At 45.3% G+C, this 23,875-nt stretch overlaps 1 protein-coding gene across 1 annotated transcript in view; it reads left to right on the top strand.

Moving 5' to 3' along the window:
- The window catches only part of KIZ (kizuna centrosomal protein), a 112,896-nt gene extending 102,308 nt beyond the window's left edge, over window positions 1-10,588 (top strand). The window contains exons 13-14 of the mRNA XM_079719598.1: window positions 8,714-8,757; window positions 10,440-10,588. Of these exons, the coding sequence (XP_079575724.1) occupies window positions 8,714-8,757; window positions 10,440-10,546 (151 nt within the window). The 3' untranslated portion in view covers window positions 10,547-10,588. The remainder of the gene's footprint in view (window positions 1-8,713; window positions 8,758-10,439) is intronic.
- The last annotated feature ends 13,287 nt before the right edge of the window (window positions 10,589-23,875 follow it).

Raw genomic sequence — 23,875 nt, 5'->3', positions numbered from 1 at the left:
TATTAAGGCCTTCCTTTCAGCCGCCTTTGAGAGATACATTGTGCAAATGTTGCCTGTGATGAATGCAGAATGAGGACCAGAGGGTCCGTCCTATTGGCTAAACAGTGCACTCTGTTGAAAAGCCAGAGAAAGGGATTGGGTGCTGCTTTGCATAGCAATGACTTTCTTAATAAGCGTTACAGATTAATACACACAAGCTATAAAAGATGCAAAGAGATACTCTTAGCACATTTATCCATGCTCATTTCATTGTGATGGTGGTGGGATCCCCGTGCTTTCATATTCCGTTTTCCAGAGCAGCAGCTTCAGTGCATGAGCCGTAATAGAATCCGATGTTTATTGTATTATAAACCACGGGCAAGTAGGCAGATCGGCAACAGTTTATTATTAAAGATTCTTTCAGTGTAAATCTTTTTCTACCATTGTATTTGCCTCAGCAAAATCATTTTGTGGTTGAGTGGGGATGAAAGGCATAATGTACGAAGGAGTGAGTCCTAATAGGAAGCTGTTCTCTGAGTAAAGACCACTTGTTCCCTTTTGTTGAGAGGTGCATGCCAGAGCTTCCTCTCCTCCGCAAACACTGTCTCGCCCCACCTTCCCCGGGAAGCCGTTTTCACTCTCCCGGATCCATTTATTCAACAGAGAGCGTATTTTAACCGCCTGCCATGTAACTGCGGTTTACTGCTTGGATTGAGATAACGTTTTACCGAAAGAAAAAGATGTGTGCTTGCAACATAATCGCCTGGGGAAAAGGTAGCAGAAGTCACCCAGCTACCGCCCCCTGGCAGGGCCGCTGGTGGCATTTGGTGCCAGCCCTGCAGCCATGGGAGTGGCCAGCGGAGGGCACCAGGCGGCAGCTGCTGCTCCAGTGCGGCCGTCCTGTCTCTTCTTGCCTGATCCTGTGCCGCTTCCCCTGGGATGATAAGGTGATCACAAGGAACCAGTAGTCCAGAGAAATAAAAGTGAGGTTTTTCTGGAAGTCCTTTATGTTCTGGTATAAAAGCCCCAGTCTCTGTCTCTGGTTTAGCAAACTACATTCTCCATAAATTCTACCAAAGTAGCAGCTTCCTAAACATTCCACGTTTCTTGTCATAAGCCCGCCTACTTTATTTTTTTGACACAGCACGAAAGAACAGTCTTTGCTTGATTGGCTGAAGGGAAGGAGTAAAGAAGTTGACCCCTGAAAAATGGCATCTGCTGCAGGGCCCCTGGTTGACCATCAGAGGGCACTCAGACTTTGTCAAATTAAAGCTGTCTCAGACCCGTCTGCCTCTAACACTTAAAATTGAGGATTTACAGGGATATGTTGGCACACTGATTGGGAGTTTTTATTTTCTTTCCGATTTTTTTTTTTTTTTTGCCTTGTGCTTTTCAGAAACATGTCTTTTTTGAGGAAAATTCTAGCTGAAGATGCTGTGTGAGACATTTTAATACTGATTTTAGCTTAGTCAAAATCATTAAACTTACAGAATTCAGAGTGTAGAGACCACATCTTCTCATAAGTTAGTTAATCTTTTCAGGCTTATGATAAGACTCTAGAACTGCAAGGGCTCTTCCCGCTGGGGCCCTTCCTCATCGCCCCCGACACCATAGGCCATGTTCTTGGTAGGACCCTCAAAAGCTCTTTGCCAAACTTGACGGACGTGGCCTCAAAGCCACAATAAGTTGGGTATGTTTGTTAATGGGCTGTAGATATGTTTTTCTTTCAAAAATATGTTACTGACCATGAGGTTGAGAGTCTGTGTTACTAACCTTAGAACATCCCACGGCTCTGAGGAGCTCCTGTGGCCCACCTCCCTGGGTCCCTGTGCTCACCCGACAGCCTCCGTCACCCCTCACACAGCGCGCTGCCTCCTGAGCCCTGGTGTGACTTTATGATGAGTCTCCTAGGAACCATAGGTTTTCCATGCCTCACTTTTGTCTCTACTTGCTGGCCCCACAAAGCAAACCTGAATCCTGGCAGACATCCTTGCCACCTAACTTTGTACTTATGTTGACCGTGTAGCCGATTTCTAGCGATATTATTAGCCTTTTGTTCATATAAAATGAATAGTTGAGGGACTTCTCTGGTGGTCCAGTAGTAAAGAATCTGCCTTCCAATGCAGGGGACGCGGGTTCGATCCCTGGTCAGGGAACGAAGATCCCACATGCCGCAGGGCAGCTAAGCCCACGCACCACGACTACTGAGCTCGCGCACTGCAACGGAAAATCCTGCATGTTGCAACTAAGACCTGACACAGCCAAAACTAAAAACAAAATAAAAATTTAAAAAATTAAATGAACAGTCGACACTCTTAATTTTGACTCTTTTTCTAGCACCCGTGTCAGCAGGATCACATCCTAGGCGTTCACTAGGTGCTGTGCTTAGAATAAAACCTGCTGTTAAGACCCCAGCTGATGATAACTTCTTATGTGTAGCAAGGATGAGAGCAAAAGTGATTTTGATGAGAGTTGTCCTTACCTGTCTGTCCTAATCCCTTATCAATAGCAAGGGAATTTATAAACAGCATCGAAAACTAAGATGGTGTGATGGACAGACAGAGAGAGAAGACATGCGACAGAGCCAGTGTGGCAAAATGTTGACAGGGAGCATCTCACTGGTGGGCACATGGTGGTCACTGTGCAGAGGGGGAGGTGCCACACCTCCCGGGACACTGCGCAGAGACGGTGTCCCGTGAATGAGACCAGCAGAGCATGCTCACGCCTTAATCAGTTATCTGTGGTGTCTTACCTGAAAGTGGTTTGTTTGGAAATAGGACCTCCAGACTAATTGTAAAGTTCTAGGGAAAAAATTAAAACTCTGCTCTCTTGGATTCCAGGAGTCGCCCACGAGCAGGCCGGGGAGGGCGAGCTCCCTGGCTTGCTGCCAGGCATCAGGTGGTGGCAGCGCTTCATGAAGGTCTCTGCAGCCCTGGCCCTGGGCCTCTTCCTGGTTCTGTGCAGGCTGTAGGCTGAGAGAGGTTTTATGTTTTTTAATGGTTGGGAAAAATCCAAAGAAGAATAATGCTGCACGATACCTGAAAGTTATATGGAATTCAAGTTGCAGTGTCTCTGAGTGAAGTTTGCTTGTAACAAAGCCACATCTGCTAGTTCACATATTGTCCGTGGCTGTTTTCGTGCAGGAGCCAGAGTAGAGTAGTTATGACAGAGACCAGAACACCTGAACCACTTACTCACTGGCTCTCTACAGCTCACCTTCACTGCCTCTGCCTTACACAATGGAGGTGTGACGTCCACGCTGTCAGGGAAGGTCAGGCCGTCGGAGTCCAAGCACATCTGATGGAGCACAGGGACCATGCCCCGTGGCTCACAACCTGAACTCTCGCATTCTTATGCTTTCCTACGTGCATTTGGTTTGGGTTCTCTCTCGTTTACGATGACAGCTAAACAAGCCGGCTCTGTCTACTCCGAGATCTCTCACCATCCCCTTTGGCCTTGACTTAGCTTTAGACGTTAGGTGTGACGTGGAGAAAGAAGTATTGACCCTATGAGTCATGTGTAATAAAAATCAACCTTCCACTGCAGTGTCACATCGACCAGCAGAGACGATTTCCCAAAGGGAAAAATACTTCCCCTCAGGGGTGAGGATGGCATCGGAAACACCTGGACGCATTTTCCACCTTCCTCAAGGGTGAATACATGCGTTTAGTTCTGAAACATGTTTCTGGGAAGACACTTGAACAACTTGATCTGAACTCAGATAGAAGTAGGAACATGCAAATTAAATAGTCTAACATCAAATGTTGATCACGTGCCTTTAGGCAAGGCCCTATGCTTAGTGAGGCTCACCTATTCCTTCCACACATATCACTGAGCACCTACTAAGTGCAGAGCATCGGGTACCCCGGGGACTGAAACTGGTACGGTGGCAGCTCTCGTAGAGCTGACAGCCTAAGGGCAGTCACATGTCAGTTAGTGACAGAAATGGCTGCGAAGTAGTAAATTCAGTGAGGACTCGGGGGTCGAGGGTGGGGTGTGGGGGAGGCTACAGCAGGAGGCCCAACGAAGCCTGGGTGTCAACCTTGGAGACGCTGTTCAGGATTTAGTTCTTTTGCCAAAAGCAATGGGAAGGCACTGAAGAGTTTTCAGCAAGGAGGCAGAGGGGTCAGATTTGTGTTTCGAAAGCTCACCCTTGCTGCCGAGTGGAAAGTGGGTCGGAGGGGACAAGGTGGATGTGGTGTCACTAGTTAGGGGGCTGTTAGAAGGTCCAGGCAAGAGATGCTGGTTTGGTCGACCAGGCGGTGGCAGTGCATAGGGGACAGGTGAGGACCCTTGGAAGTGCTGGGAGGTAAACTTGGCAGGACCTAGGGGCTGATTGGGTGTGGGAGGGCAGAGGAGTGGCGAGGGGTTGGGAGGGACTCGAGGCTTGGGGTCCGTTAGCTGAGACAGGAGAAGGGCCCAGGTTTGGTGGAGGAGCTTGAGTTTGGCTGTGGATGGGTGTGTTGGCCGTGAGACTCTTTGGAGGCAGCCAAGTTGGAGCCAGCAGGTGAGCCCTGGACATGCATGTGGAGCTCAGAGCAGGGGCCAGGCTGTAAGGACCTGGCATGTGCTCGCCTGCCTCTGTGCCCTTGCCTTGGGCCTGGCCTGGAAATCCTTTCCAGCTCTCACAGTAGAGTCCAGGGAGTGCATTGCTTCCTCTGGGATCCTGCAGCCACACCACCACCCGCCCCATCATCCACCTGTTCTCTCAGTCCTCCTGCCTGCCTCCTGCCTGCGGTGCTCCTGCCGTCTCCCCACAACCCCACGTGGCTCTTACTATTTGAATGTCAGCTAGCAAACTAGTCTCTCTGCATCTTTACAGCATTGTTATGTATGCCTAACCACCCCGCACTGAGCCTGGTGTCCTCATGAAGTGGGAGCTGGATAGAGAGTAGACGCAACCCACAATTGTGTTTTGTGTGTGTGTGTGGGTGTGCATGCACTCTTACAGAAGGTGGACTCAGGTTTACACTGTCAGCAGCCATCTGACTGGTGGCCTCCATGACAGTCAGCACTGGCTGTGGGGCCGTCCACTCTTCGTGGAGAAATGGCATAGGCCACTAGTTGGTCACATCAGATAAACAGGCACTCACCAAGGAAAGCTAAAAGCGTTTCCTCTAAGATCAGGAACAAAAGAAGGATGCCCACTCTTGCCACTTTTATTTAACATAGTATTGGAAATCCCAGCCACAGCAATCAGACAAGAAGAAGAAATAAAAGGAATCCAAATTGGAAAGGAAGAAGTAAAACTGTCACTCTTTGCAGATGACATAGTACTATACATAGAAAACCCTAAAGATGCCACCAGAAAACTACTAGAACGCATCAATGAATTCAGTAAAGTTGAAGGATACAAAATTAATATACTGATATTTGTTGCATTTCTATACAATAACAGTGAACTATCAGAAAGAAATTAAGAAAACAATCCCATTTACCATTGCATAAAAAATTATAAAACACCTAGGAATAAACCTACCTAAGGAGATAAAAGACCTGTACTCGGAAAACTGTAAGATACTGATGAAAGAAATTGAAGACAATACAAGCATATGGAAAGATATACTGTGTTCGTGAATTGGAAGAATTAATATTGTTAAAATGACCATACTACCCAAGGCAATCTACAGGTTCAGTGCAATCCCTATCAAAATACCTAGGGCATTTTTCACAGAAATAGAACAAATAATTTTGAAATTCATATGAGAACACAGAAGATCCCGAATAAAGAAAACAATCTTGAGAAAGAAGAACAGAGCTGGAGGAATCACACTCCCTAACTACGAAGCTACAATCATCAAAACAGTACATTACTGGCGTAAAAACAGACACATAGATCAATGGAACCGAATAGAGAGCCCAGAAATAAACCCACACATTTATGGTCAGTTAATCTATAGCAAAGGAGGCAAGAATATACAATGGAGAAAAGACCAGTCTTTTCAACAAGTGGTGCTGGAAAAGCTGCACAACCACATGTAAAACAATGAAATTAGAACATTCTCTAACATATACAAAAATAAACTCAAAATGGATCAAAGACCTCAATGTTAAGACCGGATACTATAAAACTGCAGTGGAAAATAGGCAGAACACGCTTTGACATAAATCGTAGCAATATTTTTTTGGATCTGTCTTCTAAAGCAAAGGAAATAAAAGCAAAAATAAATGGAACCTAATTAAACTTAAAGCTTTTGTACAGCAAAGGAAACCATTGACAACATGAAAAGACAGCCTACAGACTGGGAGAAAATATTTGCTAATGATACGACTGATAAGCGGTTAATATCCAAAATATATAAACAGCTCATACAACTCAATATCAATAAAACAACCTGATTAAAAAATGGGCAGAAGACCTGAATAGACATTTTTCAAATTTATTGAAGAAGACATAGAGATGGCCAACAAGCTCATGGAAAGATGCTCCACATTGCTAATTTTTAGAGAAATGCAAATCAAAACCACAATGAGGTATCACCTCACACCGGTTAGAATGGCCATCATTAAAAAGACCATGAATAACAAATATTGGCGAGGAGAAAAGGGAACCTTCCGTACACTGTTGGTAGGAATGTAAATTGGTGCCAGCCACTTTAGAAAACAGTATGGAGGTCTCTCAAAAAACTAAAAATAGAACTACCATATGACCCAGCAGTTCCACTCCTGGGTATGTATCTGAAAGAAATGAAAACACTATTTGAAAAGACACATGCACCCCAGTGTTCATAGCAGCACTATTTACAACAGCTACGGTATGGGAGCAACCTAAGTGCCCATTAACAGATGAATGGATAAAGAAGATGTGGTACATATATACACAATAGAATACTCCTCAGCCATAAAAAAGAATGAAATTTTGTCATTTGCAACAACATGGGTGGGCTTAGAGGGTATTACACTAAGTGAAATAAGTCGGAGAAGGACAAATGCTGTATGATATCACTTATATGTGGAACCTAAAAAATACAACAAACTAGTGAATGTAATAGAAAAAGAAACAGACTCACAGATATAGAGAACACTAATAAGGACCTACTGTATAGCACAGGGAACCCTACTCAATACTCTGTAATGTAATGACTATATGGGAAAAGAATCTAAAAAAGAATGGGTATATGTGTATGTATAAGTGATTCACCTTGCTGTACAGCAGAAACTAACACAACGTTATAAGTCAACTATACTCCAATAAAAATTAAAAAAAAAAAAAACAGAGAACAAACTAGCGGTTACCAGTGCAGGGGGCTGGGGTGTGGGCGAGACAGGGGGAAGGGATTAAGAGGTACGGATACATTGTGCAACACAGGGAGTACAGCCAGTATTTTACAGTAACTATAAACGGAGTATAGCCTTTAAAAATTGTGAATCACCATGTTGTATACCTGTAACTTATATAATATTGTACATCAACTATATTTCAATCAAAACAAGGTACCAAGTTTAAAGGGAGCACTGACAGAGCACAGACTGCCAAGAAAATTATGCCTTCATGGAGCTTGTTTTACTGAAAAAAAAATGTAAATTATGGCAGCTATGGCAAAAGGCAGATTTTCAAACCATAGGTTAGCCAGACTTGACCCAAAGTGACAGAGATGTGTTCCCAGGGTGTCTTGCACCAGGAGGGCCAGGGTCCTGCCGAGAGAGCAGCAGTGCTGCTGCACAATGTGTCCTCGTCTTTTCTCAGCACGCTTCCCACCTAAAGGCTGGAATCTGCGTTCACGGAGTAATCTGCAAATGTAAACGAGAGGGAAAACTTCAACAGGAGCATGAGAAAAACATCAAAATGTCAAGCCATACACAAGTGACTGTTTCTTTTTTAACATCTCATTGACCATTTAGGATGAACTTTAAAGAATTTAAGTGTCATAAGAAACTGGAATGGTGCTCCGAGAGGGAACTTCCATGCGCATGACAATTGCGAAAGCTCTGGAGACGGTGACGCAGATGGACACAGTCTCCCGCGGAGCCAGGTTCTCGGTCCAGTGGGTGTTTAGTAAGCGAGTCACCCGGTGTTAGATGCGTCCCTGGACACTTGCACTTTCGTGTGTGTGACACACAGAAACCTCAACACAGGTGACAGGATTCTTGCGTTTTTCTTTACCAGGAGTTAATACCCTTAATTAAGCAAACAGTTTATTTTGAACTCCTTGTTAAGCAGTTGAGAATCGTATCGATGGCTTGACAAGGTAAATGTTTTAACCTCCTGGCTGAATTCTCCCTGTTCCTCAGACCCTCTGCTTTCAGCTTAGCTGGCAGCGCTGAGCTTTGCCTGCTCGGTGCGTCCCAGGGCCTGCCTCCTGCCCTGGTGGCCTCCCCAGTGAGCGCCCAGCGTGCGGCCCAATGCACCCGGGGCCCTCCCACCAGAGCATCCACAGGGCTTTTTGCTTTTAAAACCGCGTGCCACAGGGAGATCAGCTCGGTGCTTTGTTACCACCTAGACGGGTGGGATAGGGAGGGTGGGAGGGAGGGAGACGCAAGAGGGAAGAGATACGGGAACATATGTATATGTATAACTGATTCACTTTGTTATAAAGCAGAAACTAACGCACCATTGTGAAGCAATTATACTCCAATAAAGATGTTAAAAAAAAAAAAAAACTCCGGGAGTAAATGTAAACCTTCTGGCCTCCCGGGGAGTAATGTGTGCTTCTTCACTAACGCGCTCCTTGTAAAACTATTAGTCTGATTGTCTTTATTTTTTCAGGACTTAGGTTCTTTCTTTATTTTCCAGGCATGAAAACAAAAAGAAACTAGCTGCCAATTTAAAGTCTAAAGGTAAGAGAAATAACCAGAGACCAGACTCTCATTTTGTGTTTTAGCTAAAAGGGTGGTTTGTGACGTGTGGTGTCAGGTACCCTTGGGGGCGGGCGGAGGCGCCTGCCTGTGCTCACGGGCCCTGCAGCTCTCCTGGGGGAGGACTGGGGGCTTCCCCTGAGAACACGGGTGCCGGGGTCCACGGTGCCCAGCGCTTTAATCTGCAGGTATGACTTTGCAGGGGATCCTGGCCGCCCCCCCCCATGTCTTCCACATGAAACGTCCTCACCTCTGTCCCCGTCCTCGCTGCCACTGCCCACAGGTACCCACTGCTCTGACCTGAGGGCTCCTGCGGTAGCCCTCCCCCGCCCCTCCCCCAGCCCTGGCTTCTGAATCCCCATCCAGACGTCTGCCTGCTGGGGAAGCAGGGCCAGCGCCCCCGCCACCTGCAGGGTAGAGTCTGGAACGTCCCCATGTGGTCTGGCCTGGCCCCTGCTCCCAGCCCTGTTCGTCCGAGGTCTCGTCCTCCCCTCAGTGGGTCCAGCCGCAGCCAGCCTTCCCTGTGCTCCACCTCGTACCTCTGTGCCTCCGCTCACGCCCTTCCTTCTCTGTGACATTCCTGTCCCTTTGCCTCTGCCCAGGGAGCTCCTATGTATCCCTCAACACCCTCCTTCCACACTGGCAGTGGCGTATCCCCTGCCGAGCTTGGGCCGCCCCTACTCCTGCCTCTGAAACCCTGTTCCCAGCCGGTCCGGTGGGACTTGGGGCTTGAGCACCCTCTGCCGCCGTGATCGGGCCAAGTACTTACCCTCTCAGCCTTGGTAAAACAGAGGTGTTTGTACTCACCTCGCCAGGTTGGTGCGAGGATTAGATGGGGTCACATCTCAGGAGTCATTGCGGCGGTGGCAGGCCGTGCCTTGTAGATACGGGGGTCACAGGGGTGGTCAGTGTCACAGGCGGTGGGCCCACCACACCCTGGCGCTCCAGGCCGAGCCTGCAGCCTCCCTGTCGGGCAGCTTGCGGCTCCACCCCGGGGGGTTTTCTCTGGCCACAGGAGCCAGGAGCTCCAGGGAGTCGACGCCTGGTTGAGAGCAACCCCCAGCCACTGAAGGGTGGGAGTTGGTGGACAAATAACCCCACTTCCTTGCTGGCTTTTGGGGCCATCTGAGGAGTGTTCCGCAGTCTCTCCGAGGCCCCCGCAGGACTGACCCCAGCCGTCCACTGCCAGCCCTCTCCTGGTTAACACCCTCTCCACACCCCATCCCGCCCAGGGTCACCTCCCAAGTGAACTGTGTGTACCCACGCCCTCGTCTCAGCGCAGACCTCACTGCTGTTCCTCCACCGTGTCCCCGTGCTGAGGAACAGAGGGAGCTCACGGCGAGGAGCTGTCAGGCAGGCTGTTACCAGGCCTGGTAGAGCAGCACCCAGCCGCCCTGCCCCCATGTTCACCCTGCGTACAGATTCCCATCCTACAGTGCAGAGTCGGGCGGGAGGGAGGAGCAAGTGTTCTGCCATGAGTTCCCATCGCAGCACGTGGAGCACGCAGAAGCAAGTCGTAGGTGCAACACCGGCCTGCGCCCCGGGCGCGTCCGCTCAGGTGCACCACGCAGGGCCCCCAGGAGGCCCTTTGCGGGCCACAGCTGATTAAGCCGAGCTAATCAGACTGCAGAGATGCTGAGCAGCTGTCTGGTTTTCTCTTCCAGCCTTCTGGGGCGAGTCTGACGACAGTAACTCAGAGATCGAAGCTGCCTTACGTCCTAGAAACCATAACACGTCCACCGATGATTTTGATGATTTTTATGACTTATAAGCTGTAACATCTGTTAGAAATAAAGTCTTTAAACAAACTAAACCCCTGTGTTCAGATGTGATGTTCAAAATAAACGTGTCCCTTTAAGTTTTCTAATTGTTTAATATGAAAAGTTGGGACCATATTGTTATTCCAGTGAAATTTCATGACATAGCTATGAACTGGCATGTTTGCTTTTACGTGTTATCAAAAAGCACAGTGATGAATACAATGCCCATCAAAATCCAGGTGGTTTCTTTGTAGAAATTGACAAGCTAATTCTAAAATTCATATGGAAATTCAGGGGACCCAGAATAGCCAAAACAGTCTTGAAAAAGTTGGAGGACTCGCACTTCGCAGTTTTGAAACTTACTAAAATGCTGCAGTAATTAAGACAGTGTGGTACTGCATGAAATATTGATTTATATGTAATCTAGAATTGATGATCCAGAAATAAACTCTCACATTTATGGTCAGTTAATTTTCAGTAATGGTGCCAAGACCATTCAGTGGGGAAAGAATGATATTTTCAACAGATGATGCTGGGATGACTGGACAGCCTCACGCAAAAGAACAGTTGGATCCCTACCTCACACTGTGTACAAGCAGTAACCCAAAATGGGTCAAGGACCTCAGTGTAAGAGCTGAACAATCAAACTCTGAGAAGGAAACACAGGGGTAAAAACCCTTGTGACCTCGAATTAGGCAGTGGTTTCTTAGATAAGACACTCAAAGCAGTAACAACAGAGAAAAGCACTCGTCAAGGTCATAAAAATAAAGACAGAACAGTCACAGACCAGAGGAGACAAAGGGGACATGACAACTCAGTGAAATGGTGGGACCCTGGGTTGGATCCTTGAACCAGAAAAAAGGACATTAATGGAAAATTTGGTGAAATCCAAATAAAGTCTAGAATTTAGTTGATAGTAATGTCCCGTGTTGGTTTCTGAGTTCTGACAAATGCACCACAGAAATGTGAGATAAGAGGAATGTACCATTAGGGGAAACTGAAACTGGGTGAAAGGTACATAAGAACCCTCTGCATTATCTTTGCAACTTCTCTGTAAATCTAAAATTACTCCACACACACACACAAGTCCAGCAGTCAACATTAGTGACATTTGGGCGATACTCTTCCAAGCTTTTTCTATGTATATAAACCTTGTAAAAATTCTTGTAAACATTTCTAATTTTAATTCTAAATCTTACCAGGTTTAAATGATTTATACCCACTAAGAAAACAAAAGAAGCCCTTCAGTCAGGACGCTCACTAGATATAGCCGGTGACGCTGATGGAGTATACAGAGTCCTGCCTCTGAACAGCTTCTAGAGACCACATGCTGTGACCACTGACGGTGGTCCAGGAGGAAGCCTCGGTTGGTGCTGGCCTTCAGCACTAATGTGTCTTACACTGAATCGTGGTAGGTAGGGCAAGCCTGGGCCCCAGCGCTGTTAGCAGGCAGAACTTTCCAGCTAAACTTTAATGCATTTTTTTTCTTTTCAGTTACTTTCTGTTTATCTCCGGTGACCCTGGTTTAAAATGTAAAGAAGTGATATAAATTTTCCTTTTCAAATACATTTTAGGGGAAAGGAGATAATTGACTTTTTAAAAATATACAAAGAGGGGCTTCCCTGGTGGCGCAGTGGTTAAGAATCCGCCTGCCAAGGCAGGGGACATGGGTTCGAGCCCTGGTCCTGGAAGATCCCACGTGCCGCAGAGCAAATAAGCCAGTGCGCTACAACTACTGAGCCTGTGCTCTAGAGCCCGCGAGCCATAACTACTGAAGCCCGTGCGCCTAGAGCCTGTGCTCTGCAACGAGAGAAGCCACGGCAGTGAGAAGCCCGCACACCACAACTAGAGAAAGCCCACGTGCAGCAACGAAGGCCCAACACAGCCAAAAATAAATAAATTTATATTAAAAATGTATATACAAAGAAAATGATAGTACAAGTGATAGGAGGGCAAGGCTGGCTGGCTGGAGCCGGGAGTTCTGCTCTGCTCACCTATGACTCCCTCATCTATTTTGGGGTCTCCGGTGGGCTTGAGCTCTTAGGGAGGCTGTTCAGTGGGCCCATGGCTTGTCTTGTTTCCCAGGTAAGAGCAGAGTCACAGCCTAAGTTAATAAACTGTGTTTTCCTTTACTCTCAGACGACTACCACGCTCACAAGACCTCTGACACCATACGTGGGGATTTTTCCCCATCTCAACCCATGTTCTGACACCAGCTGCTTGTCCTGTGATTCAGTTCCGTTCTGACAGTAATTGGAGTTAGTGTGGTCCCCACAGGTTCACAGCTCAGTCCCATAAGGCTAACTCCCACTTCAGACGCCAATCACAGGTAGTAAGTCCCAGATTCCCAAAACCTTCGTCTGACTGGTCTCTGAGGTGGGGTCCTCACAGCCCCTCCTTGGGTTAGATAATTTGCTAGAATGGCTCATAGGACCTACTGAAACCCTTCCTTACATTTACCGGTTTATGATGAAAGAATATGATGAAGGCTAGGGCACATCCAGATGGAAAGATGCACAGAGTGGGATCTGGGGAAAGGGCACGGAGCTCCCTTGTCCCCGCCGGTGCGCCCCCCTCCTGGCACCGCCATGTGTTTGTTGAGCAACCCGGAAGCTCTGCAAATCCTTGGTGCTTTTATGGTGGCTTCTTCAGGTAGGCATGATGAGGTAGGATTATTAAATCCACCTCCAGCCCCTCTCTGCTCTCCAGACAAGGGGAGCAGGGGGCTGAAAGTCCCAAGCTTCTAATCATGGCTTGGTTTTTCGAGTGACCAGCCCCACTCCTGAAGCTCTTCAGAACCACCCCCTCCCCGCCGCCCGAGTCATCTCATTAAAAAAAAAAAAAAAAGATTCATTTACCCATGCAATTCCAAGGATTTTAGGAGCTCTGTGTCAGGAACCGGGGTCAGAGATCAATATATATTTAACAATCCATTTTTCTCACACTAGTCTTCCAACTTATAAATCAAACTTTGTGAGGTTGGTTAATGTAATGAAATCAATCCCTGGAACCCACAGAGTTAAGGATACAACTCTAGATCTGGGGTAACCACCATCCCAGCTCTACCAACTGAAGTTTGGATACAACTTGATCAAGCCTTTCCTGACGCTTTCTGTGTGCCAGGCTCTGGGGGGCCAGTCATTGGGAGTACAGAGCTGGATCTGACACAGTCACCGAACTCGGGCGCCCTCACTCCAACAAGGGTGACAAAGCCTGAAGCACAGCACGTGTGCATGGTCCCTTACGGGAGATGCCTTTGTCCCCGAAGTTCTGAGGAATGAAGAAACTATTCCTCCCACGACTGAGTTAGGGACCTTTCACGTGGGAGGTGACATTTTCACGAAACCTGGTGGAGCTAGGGGAACAAGGAGACTCCAGGCAGAGAAATGACCCCCACAAAGCCCAGAGGCACAACAGAACTTGTGCAAATGAAACAGTCCTCACGGGAGGCTAGTGCAAGACACGTGAAGCAAGGATGAGGGCTGGAGGGGTGCCCGAGAGAAAGTGGGGCTGCAGATTGGGCGTGAGGGGGAAGCTACAAGGTGTGTGTGGTTGACGGGCTATACGGTTGTCCCCAAAGAAGATCCAGACGCTGGAGCAGAGCCTTCAAACCAGTGAGAGTTTTGATATAAGAGCAACTTATGAGCAACTTCAAAAATCAGCAGTATGGTGACACACCAGGAAAGCCAGTTTGAAAATAATTTTTTTTTTTTTTTGGTTATGTCACGCGGCATGCGGGATCTTAGCTCCCCGACCAGGGATCGAATCCGCGCCCCCTGCAATGGAAGCACAGATTCCTAACTACTGAACCGCCAAGGAAGTCCTGAAAATAATTTTTTTAAAGATGCCATTTACAGTAATAAAAATTACATGTCAAAAATCTTTTAAAATTTTAAGAAATTAGTGAAGGACAAAATTTTAAACATCCATTGACAGCAGAGAACTGCATGTTCGTGGATGGGAAGATTCCATCTTAAAAGCACGAGTTCTGTCCAGGTTCATCCAAAAAGTCAATGCTATTTCAATCAAAATCCCGACGGGTCATTTCCGGAAGTTGACAAGCTGCTCATTAAACTCGGAAGGAATTTAAAGGTCCAAAATGGCCAAGACAGTTCTGAAGAATAAAGAAGAGAAGGTCTCCCCATAGCAAATGTCAAGATTTATTATAAAAATCGTACTTAGGCCTGTGGTCCCGGCTCAAAGCTAGAAACTTGGAGCAGAATAGAGGCCGCAGAAAAAATCCCAGGCGTGAGAGCTGGGTACACACAGATGTTTGAGAAATCAATGAGGCGATAACAGACTTTTCAGTGAATGATGCTGGACCAGTTGGCAATCCACATGGTAAAACACAAAATTAAATGTGTTATATGGCAATCATAAAGTATTTATTTTGCTTCGATTTACCTCTCAGTGGATAGTGGCATCTGTAGTGACTCTTTGTCAGTTCCCGAGGGGAACACGCCCCACACCCGCACCTCGAGCCTCGCCCTCTGCGGGTCAGGAGATGGCCTCGCCCCTGTTCTGCTGAGACTGAGGTCGAAGCTCCCAGTCCTCATTCCATTGTCATCTCTTCACATCTGGCATCTTCTCTCTAGATTAAAGTCCCTTCTCCTTCCCTTGCTGCCTTATTCTCTCCCACCATTCATTCATTCATTCATTCATGGTACATTTGAAGCCCTCCCACTTTCCCCAGTACATTTTTCTTTTCCTTTCTTTTTCTTTTATCTGGCCACACTGTGCGCTTGTGGGATCTTAGTGCCCCAACCAGGGATCGAACCCGGGCCCTCAGCAGTGAGAGCACAGAGTCCTAACCACTGGACCACCAGGGAATTCCCTTTTCTATTTTTTTTATTGTGGTTAAATATACATAAGATTTACCATCTTAACCATTTTTTAAATGTACAGTTCATTGGCATTAAATACATTCATAATGGTGTGCAACCGTCACCACCATTTATCTCCATAACTCAGTTCATCTTGTAAAACTGGAACTCTGTTCCCATGACACAATAACCCCCTATCCTCCCCTCCCCCCCAGCCCTGGCACCCACCGTTCTACTTTCTATCTCTGTGATTTTGACTAGTCTAAGTACCTCATATAAGTGGGATCATGCAGTATGCCTTTTTTGTGACTGACTTAGTTCATTCAGTATAACGTCCTTGGGGTTTATTCACGTTGTAGCGTGTGCCAGAACTTCCTCTTTTTTAAGGCTGAATAATATTCCATTGTATGTATGTGCCGTACTTTGTGAATAAGGCTGCTGTGAACATGAGCATAAAAAATATCTCTTGGAGACCCTGCTTTCCATTCTTTTGGGTATGTACCCAGAAGTGGAATTGCTAGATCATACGGTAATTCTATTTAAAAAATTTTGAGGAACTGCCATACTGTTTTCCACAGTGGCTGCACCATTTTACATTCCCACCAACAGTGTACAAGTGTTCAAATTTCTCCACATCTTCATCAACACTTGTTATTTTCTGGTGTTTTTTGATAGCAGCCATCCTACTAGGTGTGAGGTGGTAAAACTTCTACATCAAGCTTAACACAAAGAAAATTCCAGCTAGAATAAAGAACTAAATGTGAAAAGGAGAAGTTTAAAACTCTTAAAGAAAAAAGTAATAGGCAAGTGTCTTTATGACTTCCAAGCAAGGAAGAATTGCTTAACCAACACGGAAAATGCACAAACCCATAAAGGAAAATATTGATTAATATTACATTGAAATTAAAATTTTCTGTATGACAAAGATGCTGACAAAATGCAAAGACAAATCATGGGCTAGAAAGTGACGTTCGTAAGATACATGCCCATCAAAGCTCTGTAGCTAGAATATATAAAGAACCACGTATCAACAAGAAAAATGTAACTCAGAAAAATGAACAAAGGATCAGAATGAGAAATTCATAGAAAAAGTAACCCAAGTGATCAGTAAACATGAAAAAGTACTCAAACTTACCAGGAAAGCAAACAAAGAAAAGTACAATTAGGTGCCTTTTCATACCCAACAGACGAGCCAAGATTGGCAGGCAGATCACTCTTGAGTGTCGGGAAGGACACCAGGGAAGGGGGACTTTTGCACACTTTGAAGAGCACGTTTATAATATCAAGCAAGGTTGCAGATGGCCTGTCATATCCTGTGACCCTATGTTTCCATCTCTAAATACATACTTCACAGTCACGCTGTCCTATACGGTAATCACCAGCATCGTGTGACTCTTGAGCACTTGAAATGTGGCTCATCCAAACTGAGAAATTCGTTTCGGATTTGAAGACTTTATGAAAGAAATACTGGACTTCCCTGGTGGCACAGTGGTTAAGAATCCGCCTGCCAATGCAGGGTACACGGATTCGATCCCTGATCCAGGAAGATCCCGCATGCCGCGGAGCAACTAAGCCTGTGCACCGTAACTACTGAGCCTGCGCTCTACAGCCCATGAGCTACAACTACTGAGCCCGCGTGCTGCAACTACTGAAGCCAGCGCGCCCAGAGCCTGTGCTCCGCAACAGGAGAAGCCACTGCAATAAGCCTGTGCACTGCAACGAATAGCCCCTGCTCACCGCAACTAGAAAAAGCCCGCGCACAGCAACGAAGACCCAACGCAGCCAAAAATGAATAAATAAATATTTTTTTTTAAAAAAAAGCAACTCTGTAAGGTGTTTCATTAACGTATTGGTTATATGTTGAAATGGATATATTGGCTATGTTGGGTTAAAATATGTTATTAAAATTAATTTCATCAGTTTCTTTTTATATTTTTTAATGTGGCTACTAGAACATTTTATGTTACATATATAACTCTCATTTGGGGCTTTATTATATTTCTACTAACAAAGCTGCTGTGGAGAAACTCTCACTATCATACACAAAGAGACATGCTCAAAATGTTAACTGCCCTATTGTTTGAAATGGTAAAAATTGGGAAACATTAGTGCCCACCAACAGGAAAACGATGAGAAACACACATTGCTGGAGGATTTAGACAGTTAATAAAATATACATAAAAGTGAAAAACACAAAACAATCCAGTGTGTTATTACAGCGAGGGAGGAAAGGGTTCAGATAAAGTGAAAGTGTAAAACCTGGATGGAAGGGGTGTGTCACATCTTCCAGAGAGCGATTGGCCCTGGGAAGAAGAAGACAATAGGACGAGCAGTGCATACAGAGAACATCGATGCACCGGGAACAGCTTATTCTTTTAGATTAAAAACCAAATATTCTAGGCAAATATGGCAAAGTGCAAACATTTGTCATATTTGTCCAATCTGGTTGCTTGTGCCACATTATTTATGTTATGTTGTTTTATACACGTTTGTGTGCTTAAAATAATTAATAATTTTTTAAAGAAACAGGTCGTGAAGAGTTTTGTATCCCATGCAGAGGGGCTTGGACTTTGTTCTTTTGGTCAATGTTCGGAAGCCATTGAAGGGTTTAAACAGGGGATGAGATTTCCATTTAGAGGGAGCGTTTTGGCAGCCTAGTTTTAGGCTCATCCAGGCCAGCTAATAAAAGTGAAGAAGAGTATTTCATTGCTTCTGGCACACACTGTTTTAACAACTCTGAGATTGGGCTATGCCGTGTTGGCCAGTCAGCAGTCAGGGCGTGGGTGTCGCTGATGCATCAGGACTTGCAGAATGGGCGTCAGGAACCTGGATGAACATCCTGGAGACGGTGGAGCGGCCTTAAATGCTGCCTCACCCTCGCTGCGCTGCTCGTGGCACTGAGACCGGTGATGCTGGTAAACCTCGGCATCAGCGACTCTGAATCAAAAAGTGATTTAGAAGGAGCAAGTTCTACACGTGCGTGAGTTTTAGAAAAGCATTAACTTATTGATTCAGCCTATTATTTTCCTTTTTATATATGCACAAGAATGGAATGATTTTTTTAAAAAATTGTTTTAGAGCTCCCTGGTGGTCCAGTGGTTGGGACTCCACGCTTTCACTGCCGGCGACCCAGGTTCAATCTCTGGTCAGGGAACTAAGATCCCACAAGCCTCGAGGCCAAAAAAAATTTTTTTAAAAACAACTTTTAATTGTGGTAAAATACACATAACATGAAATTTACCACCTTACCCATTTTTAAGTGCACGGTTCAGTGGCATTAAGGACATTCACCTTGCTGTGCAGCCGTCATCACCGTCCGTCTCCGGAACTCTTTTTGTCTTGTACAGCTGGGACTCTGTCCCCATTATGCAGTAACTCTCGTTCCTGGCCACCAGAACGAAACCAGTCTCCAAGTCTCACACAGGTCCGTCTGATTGGTAGGTCCGCCCTAAATCACAGCCGAACTCTAGTCGAGGCTGGAGGGTACCGTTTTCAGCTCTGCAGGCTCTGCCACGCAGTGAGGCGCCCTGCAGGGTGCAGATGGAGGTGGGGACCACCCTGCCATCCGTGCTGTAAATGTCCACTGGTCCTGGTCCAGGGATACACTGGGGAAGGATTGTTCCAAACAGGGAAACCCGATCAGAGGCGAATTCTGTGAGTTTGAACCACCAAAGTCAGCCTCACTGAACTCTGGCCCTAGGGACCCATCCCTGTAATTCCCAAGGGCGGCCACTGCAGGGTCTCCCATCACAGTGGGACCTCGCACATCCTCCAGGACTAAACCTTACCAGGGCCAGTCCAGGGTGAAGACCTTATGCAGATAAGGCCCATCAAATCTCCCGCGTTTGCTGCCCCTGGGACTTGGCTAGCCTTGAACTTTTCATCTCAGTGAATTGCTCTTCTAATGCATTTCCTTTTCCAATGGCCAGAGCGCCTCTCTGCCCTCCCAGATGTTCCCATTGACACATGGTCTGTGGCGCTCAGCTAGTGGTTGTGCTGTTGACCCATGAGGTGTTACTTACGCCCAATTCTCTATCGCGTCAGCTTGTGAGTTCCCTCCTCCTTTTCCTCAACAAAAAAACGAGGAAACCAAACAACCACAAATCCCTACAGCTTTTCTCCAATTCTCAAGATTTCATCCACTTTCAGTGTTCCTGTCACCAGCAGTTGTGTCATCAGCAGAGTGCTTCGGGGACGATCGGATTTTGATATATCAAACTGGCAAAAACACATTAAAGGAGATCACAGTAATCCCAGCCCCAAATCCAAGCAGATAAGGATTATATTACTCAAGAACGTACCCCGAGTGACAGAAACTGAACTCATCCAGTGGGAAGACTCATTAGCATTCAGCAGCCAGGATTTCAAGTCTCACCGCTTTGGGTAGTGGTTTTATATATTTATTTCAAAATCGTCTGGAAATCTCTGGCTCCTGGAGGTGGCTCCCTGTAAATCTTTTTGAAAAGACACAGTGTCGTCATTTGCTTTCCTCTGCTGATGTTTTCCATTTCCTCAGGCCAGTCCAGCCTTTGACACAAAGACTATTTGATGACAGATGGCTCTGTGAGCTCCTGGTGAGGCCATATCTCACTTTTGGAATGCAAGTGATAACGGGGTTCCTCTAGAGCCTTATTTATTATACTGTTATTCCACACAAACTCATTCGATGTAAAATGTTCTGCCAGTCAACTTGAACCCGCTCTTCCCCAGCTGTCATGCTGGCAGCTCAAAGATGGTGACAGAGGATGCTGATGGACAGGACGCCTGCCATCTCCTGCTTTCCCAAATTTAGAGCCGGATGCTTCCCAACTGAGGGAACATGCTAGAGAAAAGAGCTAAGAAGGCACTCTGCGGCATCCTGCAGTTTAATCACCGTAGTAGTTTACTAAGTGGCGTTTGCAGGGTCCCGTTGCCAGGCCTTCCTAGCACTTGTGAGTGCTACTTATGCCAACAGTATGAAATCAACCGAAAGCAGACCACATCACTCCCTCCAGAGCCACGGGAATGCTGTCAGTCTTGCATCCTTGTTCCAATGCTTGCCAAGGACTTGTTCTTTCTCCCTTTTCAGAGGTGCCTGCATCCGGTCTCCAGCTCAAACATTTCTCATAGATATTTTGGCAATAATATAAGAAGTAACGATTTATTCAATCACTCACTTAACAAAGGCACACAGTAAATATTATCTAACGGTATTATTTGCTGTTCTGTGGAAACACACCTAAAGGATTGGATAGATTGTCTGTGCATGGATTCAATCAGGACATTACCTTTGGGGTGAGTCTCAGAGAACCAGTAGGAGTTTGGCAGGTGGACGCTGGGAGCTCAGTAGTTCCGGGCATGCGTGTGCCAAGGGAGGTTCATGACAAGGTGATCATATTTACCTGTGAGCAATTAGAATTTTCTTATAACAAGAGAGCTCATGTTAGGCTCTCATGTCTCACATTCTGAGCCAAGGTGACCTTGAACCTCAGCAAATCCCCTTGGGAGGATGTGGGAGAAGAAAGACTATTAATGTACATCATGAGAATCAGGGGACAGGTGCCATGCTGGCACTGAGGACAGGCAGCAGAAAAGCCAAGATTATGATCCAATGGGAAACTCATCCTCCACGCCTGGAGGACAAGAGTCCAAACAGGAGGAGAGAGGTTTCTGGGAAGGTGGTGGGGTAGGAAGCCCCAGGACTCTGTCTCCTCGCCCAGACTACAACTGCACTGGCAGGATGTGGCTGTTGTAACTGCGTTTGAATTCTGGAGCCTATCCAAAGGCTTGCAACTTCCAGGGGAGGGTTTGGATGGTAAACTGCAGTTAATTCCAGCCAATTTCAACTCCCAGCATAGTGGCTGATACCCACCCCCGACCCTTAGCCACATGGCAGGCAGCTGTGCATGAGTTCCTGGAGCAGCTTATGGGCAGCTCTGGGGAGCCAGAGTGGGCAATAGGGACCTTGACCTCCAAAAACTGGGGCTCTGTGTTCTGATTGCTGCTTCTGATCTTGGAGGTGCAGAAACATAGGCAGGTGGCCCATGTGGAACCCCTCCTCGGTGGCAAGCCCCTCCCCCTCCAGCTGAAGCAACTTCCAAGGGAATTAAAGGGCCAGCACCCCTTTTTCCCCCTTCCATTCATTTTTCTGCTTTTCCCTTTTGGGAGCCAGACATTTAAAGTCTAGGACTTTGAAAAGAAACCACAAATACAGGGGAATTTATAAAGTCAACACATAAGACCAGAGAAAGGTACATGCCCAAGGAAATATGCAGGTTTAAAAAAAGACCTGAGAAGATCGACGTTTATACCTCAGGCTTATCCCCAGCAGAGACACAGCTTACAACAAGCAACAAAACAAAACCAAAATGCAGCAAATCCTGAGGAAGGGGGAGAATCTGATTTCCAGAGTTACTACATTACTAGATTCAAATGTCCAGTTTTCAACAAAAATTCACAAGGTGTACAGGAAAGAACAGCCTGTTCAAAGGAAGAAAGAACCTGACAGAAACCATCACTGAGAAAGACCAGATGGCAGAATTGCTAGATGACAAAGACAACTGTCTTAAAGATGCTCAAAGAACTAATGGAAGACATGGAGAAAGTCAAGAGAGCAATGTATGAGCAAAATGGAAATATCAAAAAAGAAACTAAAAAGAAATTCTGGCGCTGAAAAGTGCAATAACTGAAATTAAAAATTCACTAGAGGGATTCAAAGGCATATTTGAGCAGCCAGAAGAAAAAAAAAATCAGTGAACTCAAAAATAGGACAATTTGAAATTATTGAGACTGAAGAACAGAAAAAAAAAATTGAAGAAAACTGAACAGAGCCTAAGGGACCTGTGGGACACCATAAACTGGACCAACAAACACATTGTGGGCATCCCAGAAAGAGGAGAGAGAGAGAGAGAGAGAGAGAGAAAGGGACAGAGAGATTATTTGAAGAAATAGTGGCCGAAATTTCCCCAAATTTGATGAAAGACATGACTATAAACATTTAAGAAGCTCAGCAAACTCCAATAGGATGAATTCAAAGAGACCCACACCAAGACACATTATAATCAAGCTATAGAACAGCCAAGACAAAAGGAGAATCTTAAAAGCAGCAAGAGAAGAGTAATGCATCACATACAAGGGATCCTCAGTAAGATTATCAGCAGATTTCTCACCAGAAATTTTTGCCCAGAAGGCAGTGGGGCTGTTATATTCAAAGTACTGAAAGAAAAACTGTCAACCAAGAATCTTAAACCCAGCAAAACTGTCCCTCAAAAGTGATGGAGAAATGAAGACATTCCCAGATAAACAAAAGCTGAGAAAGTTGGTTGCCACTAGACCTTTCCTGCAAGGAATGCTAAAAGGAATCCTGCAGATTGAAATGAAAGGAAATTAGACAGTAACTTGAAGCCATATGAAGAAATCAAGATCTCAGTAAAGATAAAGATGTAGGCAATTGTAAACACTAGTATTATTTTAACCTTGGTTTATAACTCAATTTTTTATATTCTACATGATTGAAGAGACTAATACATTTTTCAAAATATTAGCTTCAAAACTATTATTATAACTTTTGTTTATAATTCCACATTTTGTCTTATACACAATGTAAGAAATTAATGCATAAAAAATTATGACTAGTTTATGTTTTGGACACACAACGTGTAAAGACATTTTTGTAACATCAATCACTGAAAGGGGTGGGGACAGAATTGTGTAGGAGCAGAGTTGTTTTATGTTATTGAAGTTAAGTTGGCATAAATTCCAATTGGTGCTATAATGTTAGGATGTTAAATGTAATCCCTGTGGTAACCACAAAGAAAGTAGCTACAGAATATACACAAAAGGCAATGAGAAGGGAATTAAAACATTTCACTGCAAAAAGTCAACTCAACACAAAAGAAGCCAGTAATGCAAGAAATGAGGCACCAAAAAAGCTATAAGTCATATAGAAAAAAAAAAAGTTAAAATGATACAAGTAAGTCTCTCCTTATCAGTAATTATTTTAAATGTAAACAACTTTAACTCTACAATCAAAAGACAGAGATCAGCAGGATGGATTTTAAAAAACATGAGCCAACTATATGCTGCGTACAAGACACTCAATTTAGATTTAAAGACACAAATGGGTTGAAAGTGATAGGATGGAAAAAGATACTCCACGCAGAGAGCAATCAAAAGAGAGCAGGGGTGGCTATAAATAAGCTGGTCACAAAAAGACAGATGCTGTATGATTTCACTCATATGAGTTCCCTAGAGTAGTCAAATTCATAGAGATGGAAAGTAGAATGGTGGCTCCTGGGAGGTTGGGAGGAGAGGGAAAAGGGGAGTTAGTGTTTAATGTTTTAGTTATGCAAGATGAAAAGAGTGCTGGAGGTGGGACAGTGGTGATGGTTATACTGCAATATGAATGAACTTAACACCCCTAAAAATGGTGAAGATGGTAAATTTTCTGTTATGTGTATTTTACCACAATTTTTTAAAGTGTTATTAAATTAAAAGAAAAAAACAACTAAATTGGAGTCATTACAGTCCTAATGTACC

This window comes from Hyperoodon ampullatus (genome assembly GCF_949752795.1).
Source record: "Hyperoodon ampullatus genome assembly, chromosome: 14".
Classification (NCBI taxonomy): domain Eukaryota; kingdom Metazoa; phylum Chordata; class Mammalia; order Artiodactyla; family Ziphiidae; genus Hyperoodon; species Hyperoodon ampullatus.
This window is presented reverse-complemented; position numbering and strand designations above follow the sequence as displayed.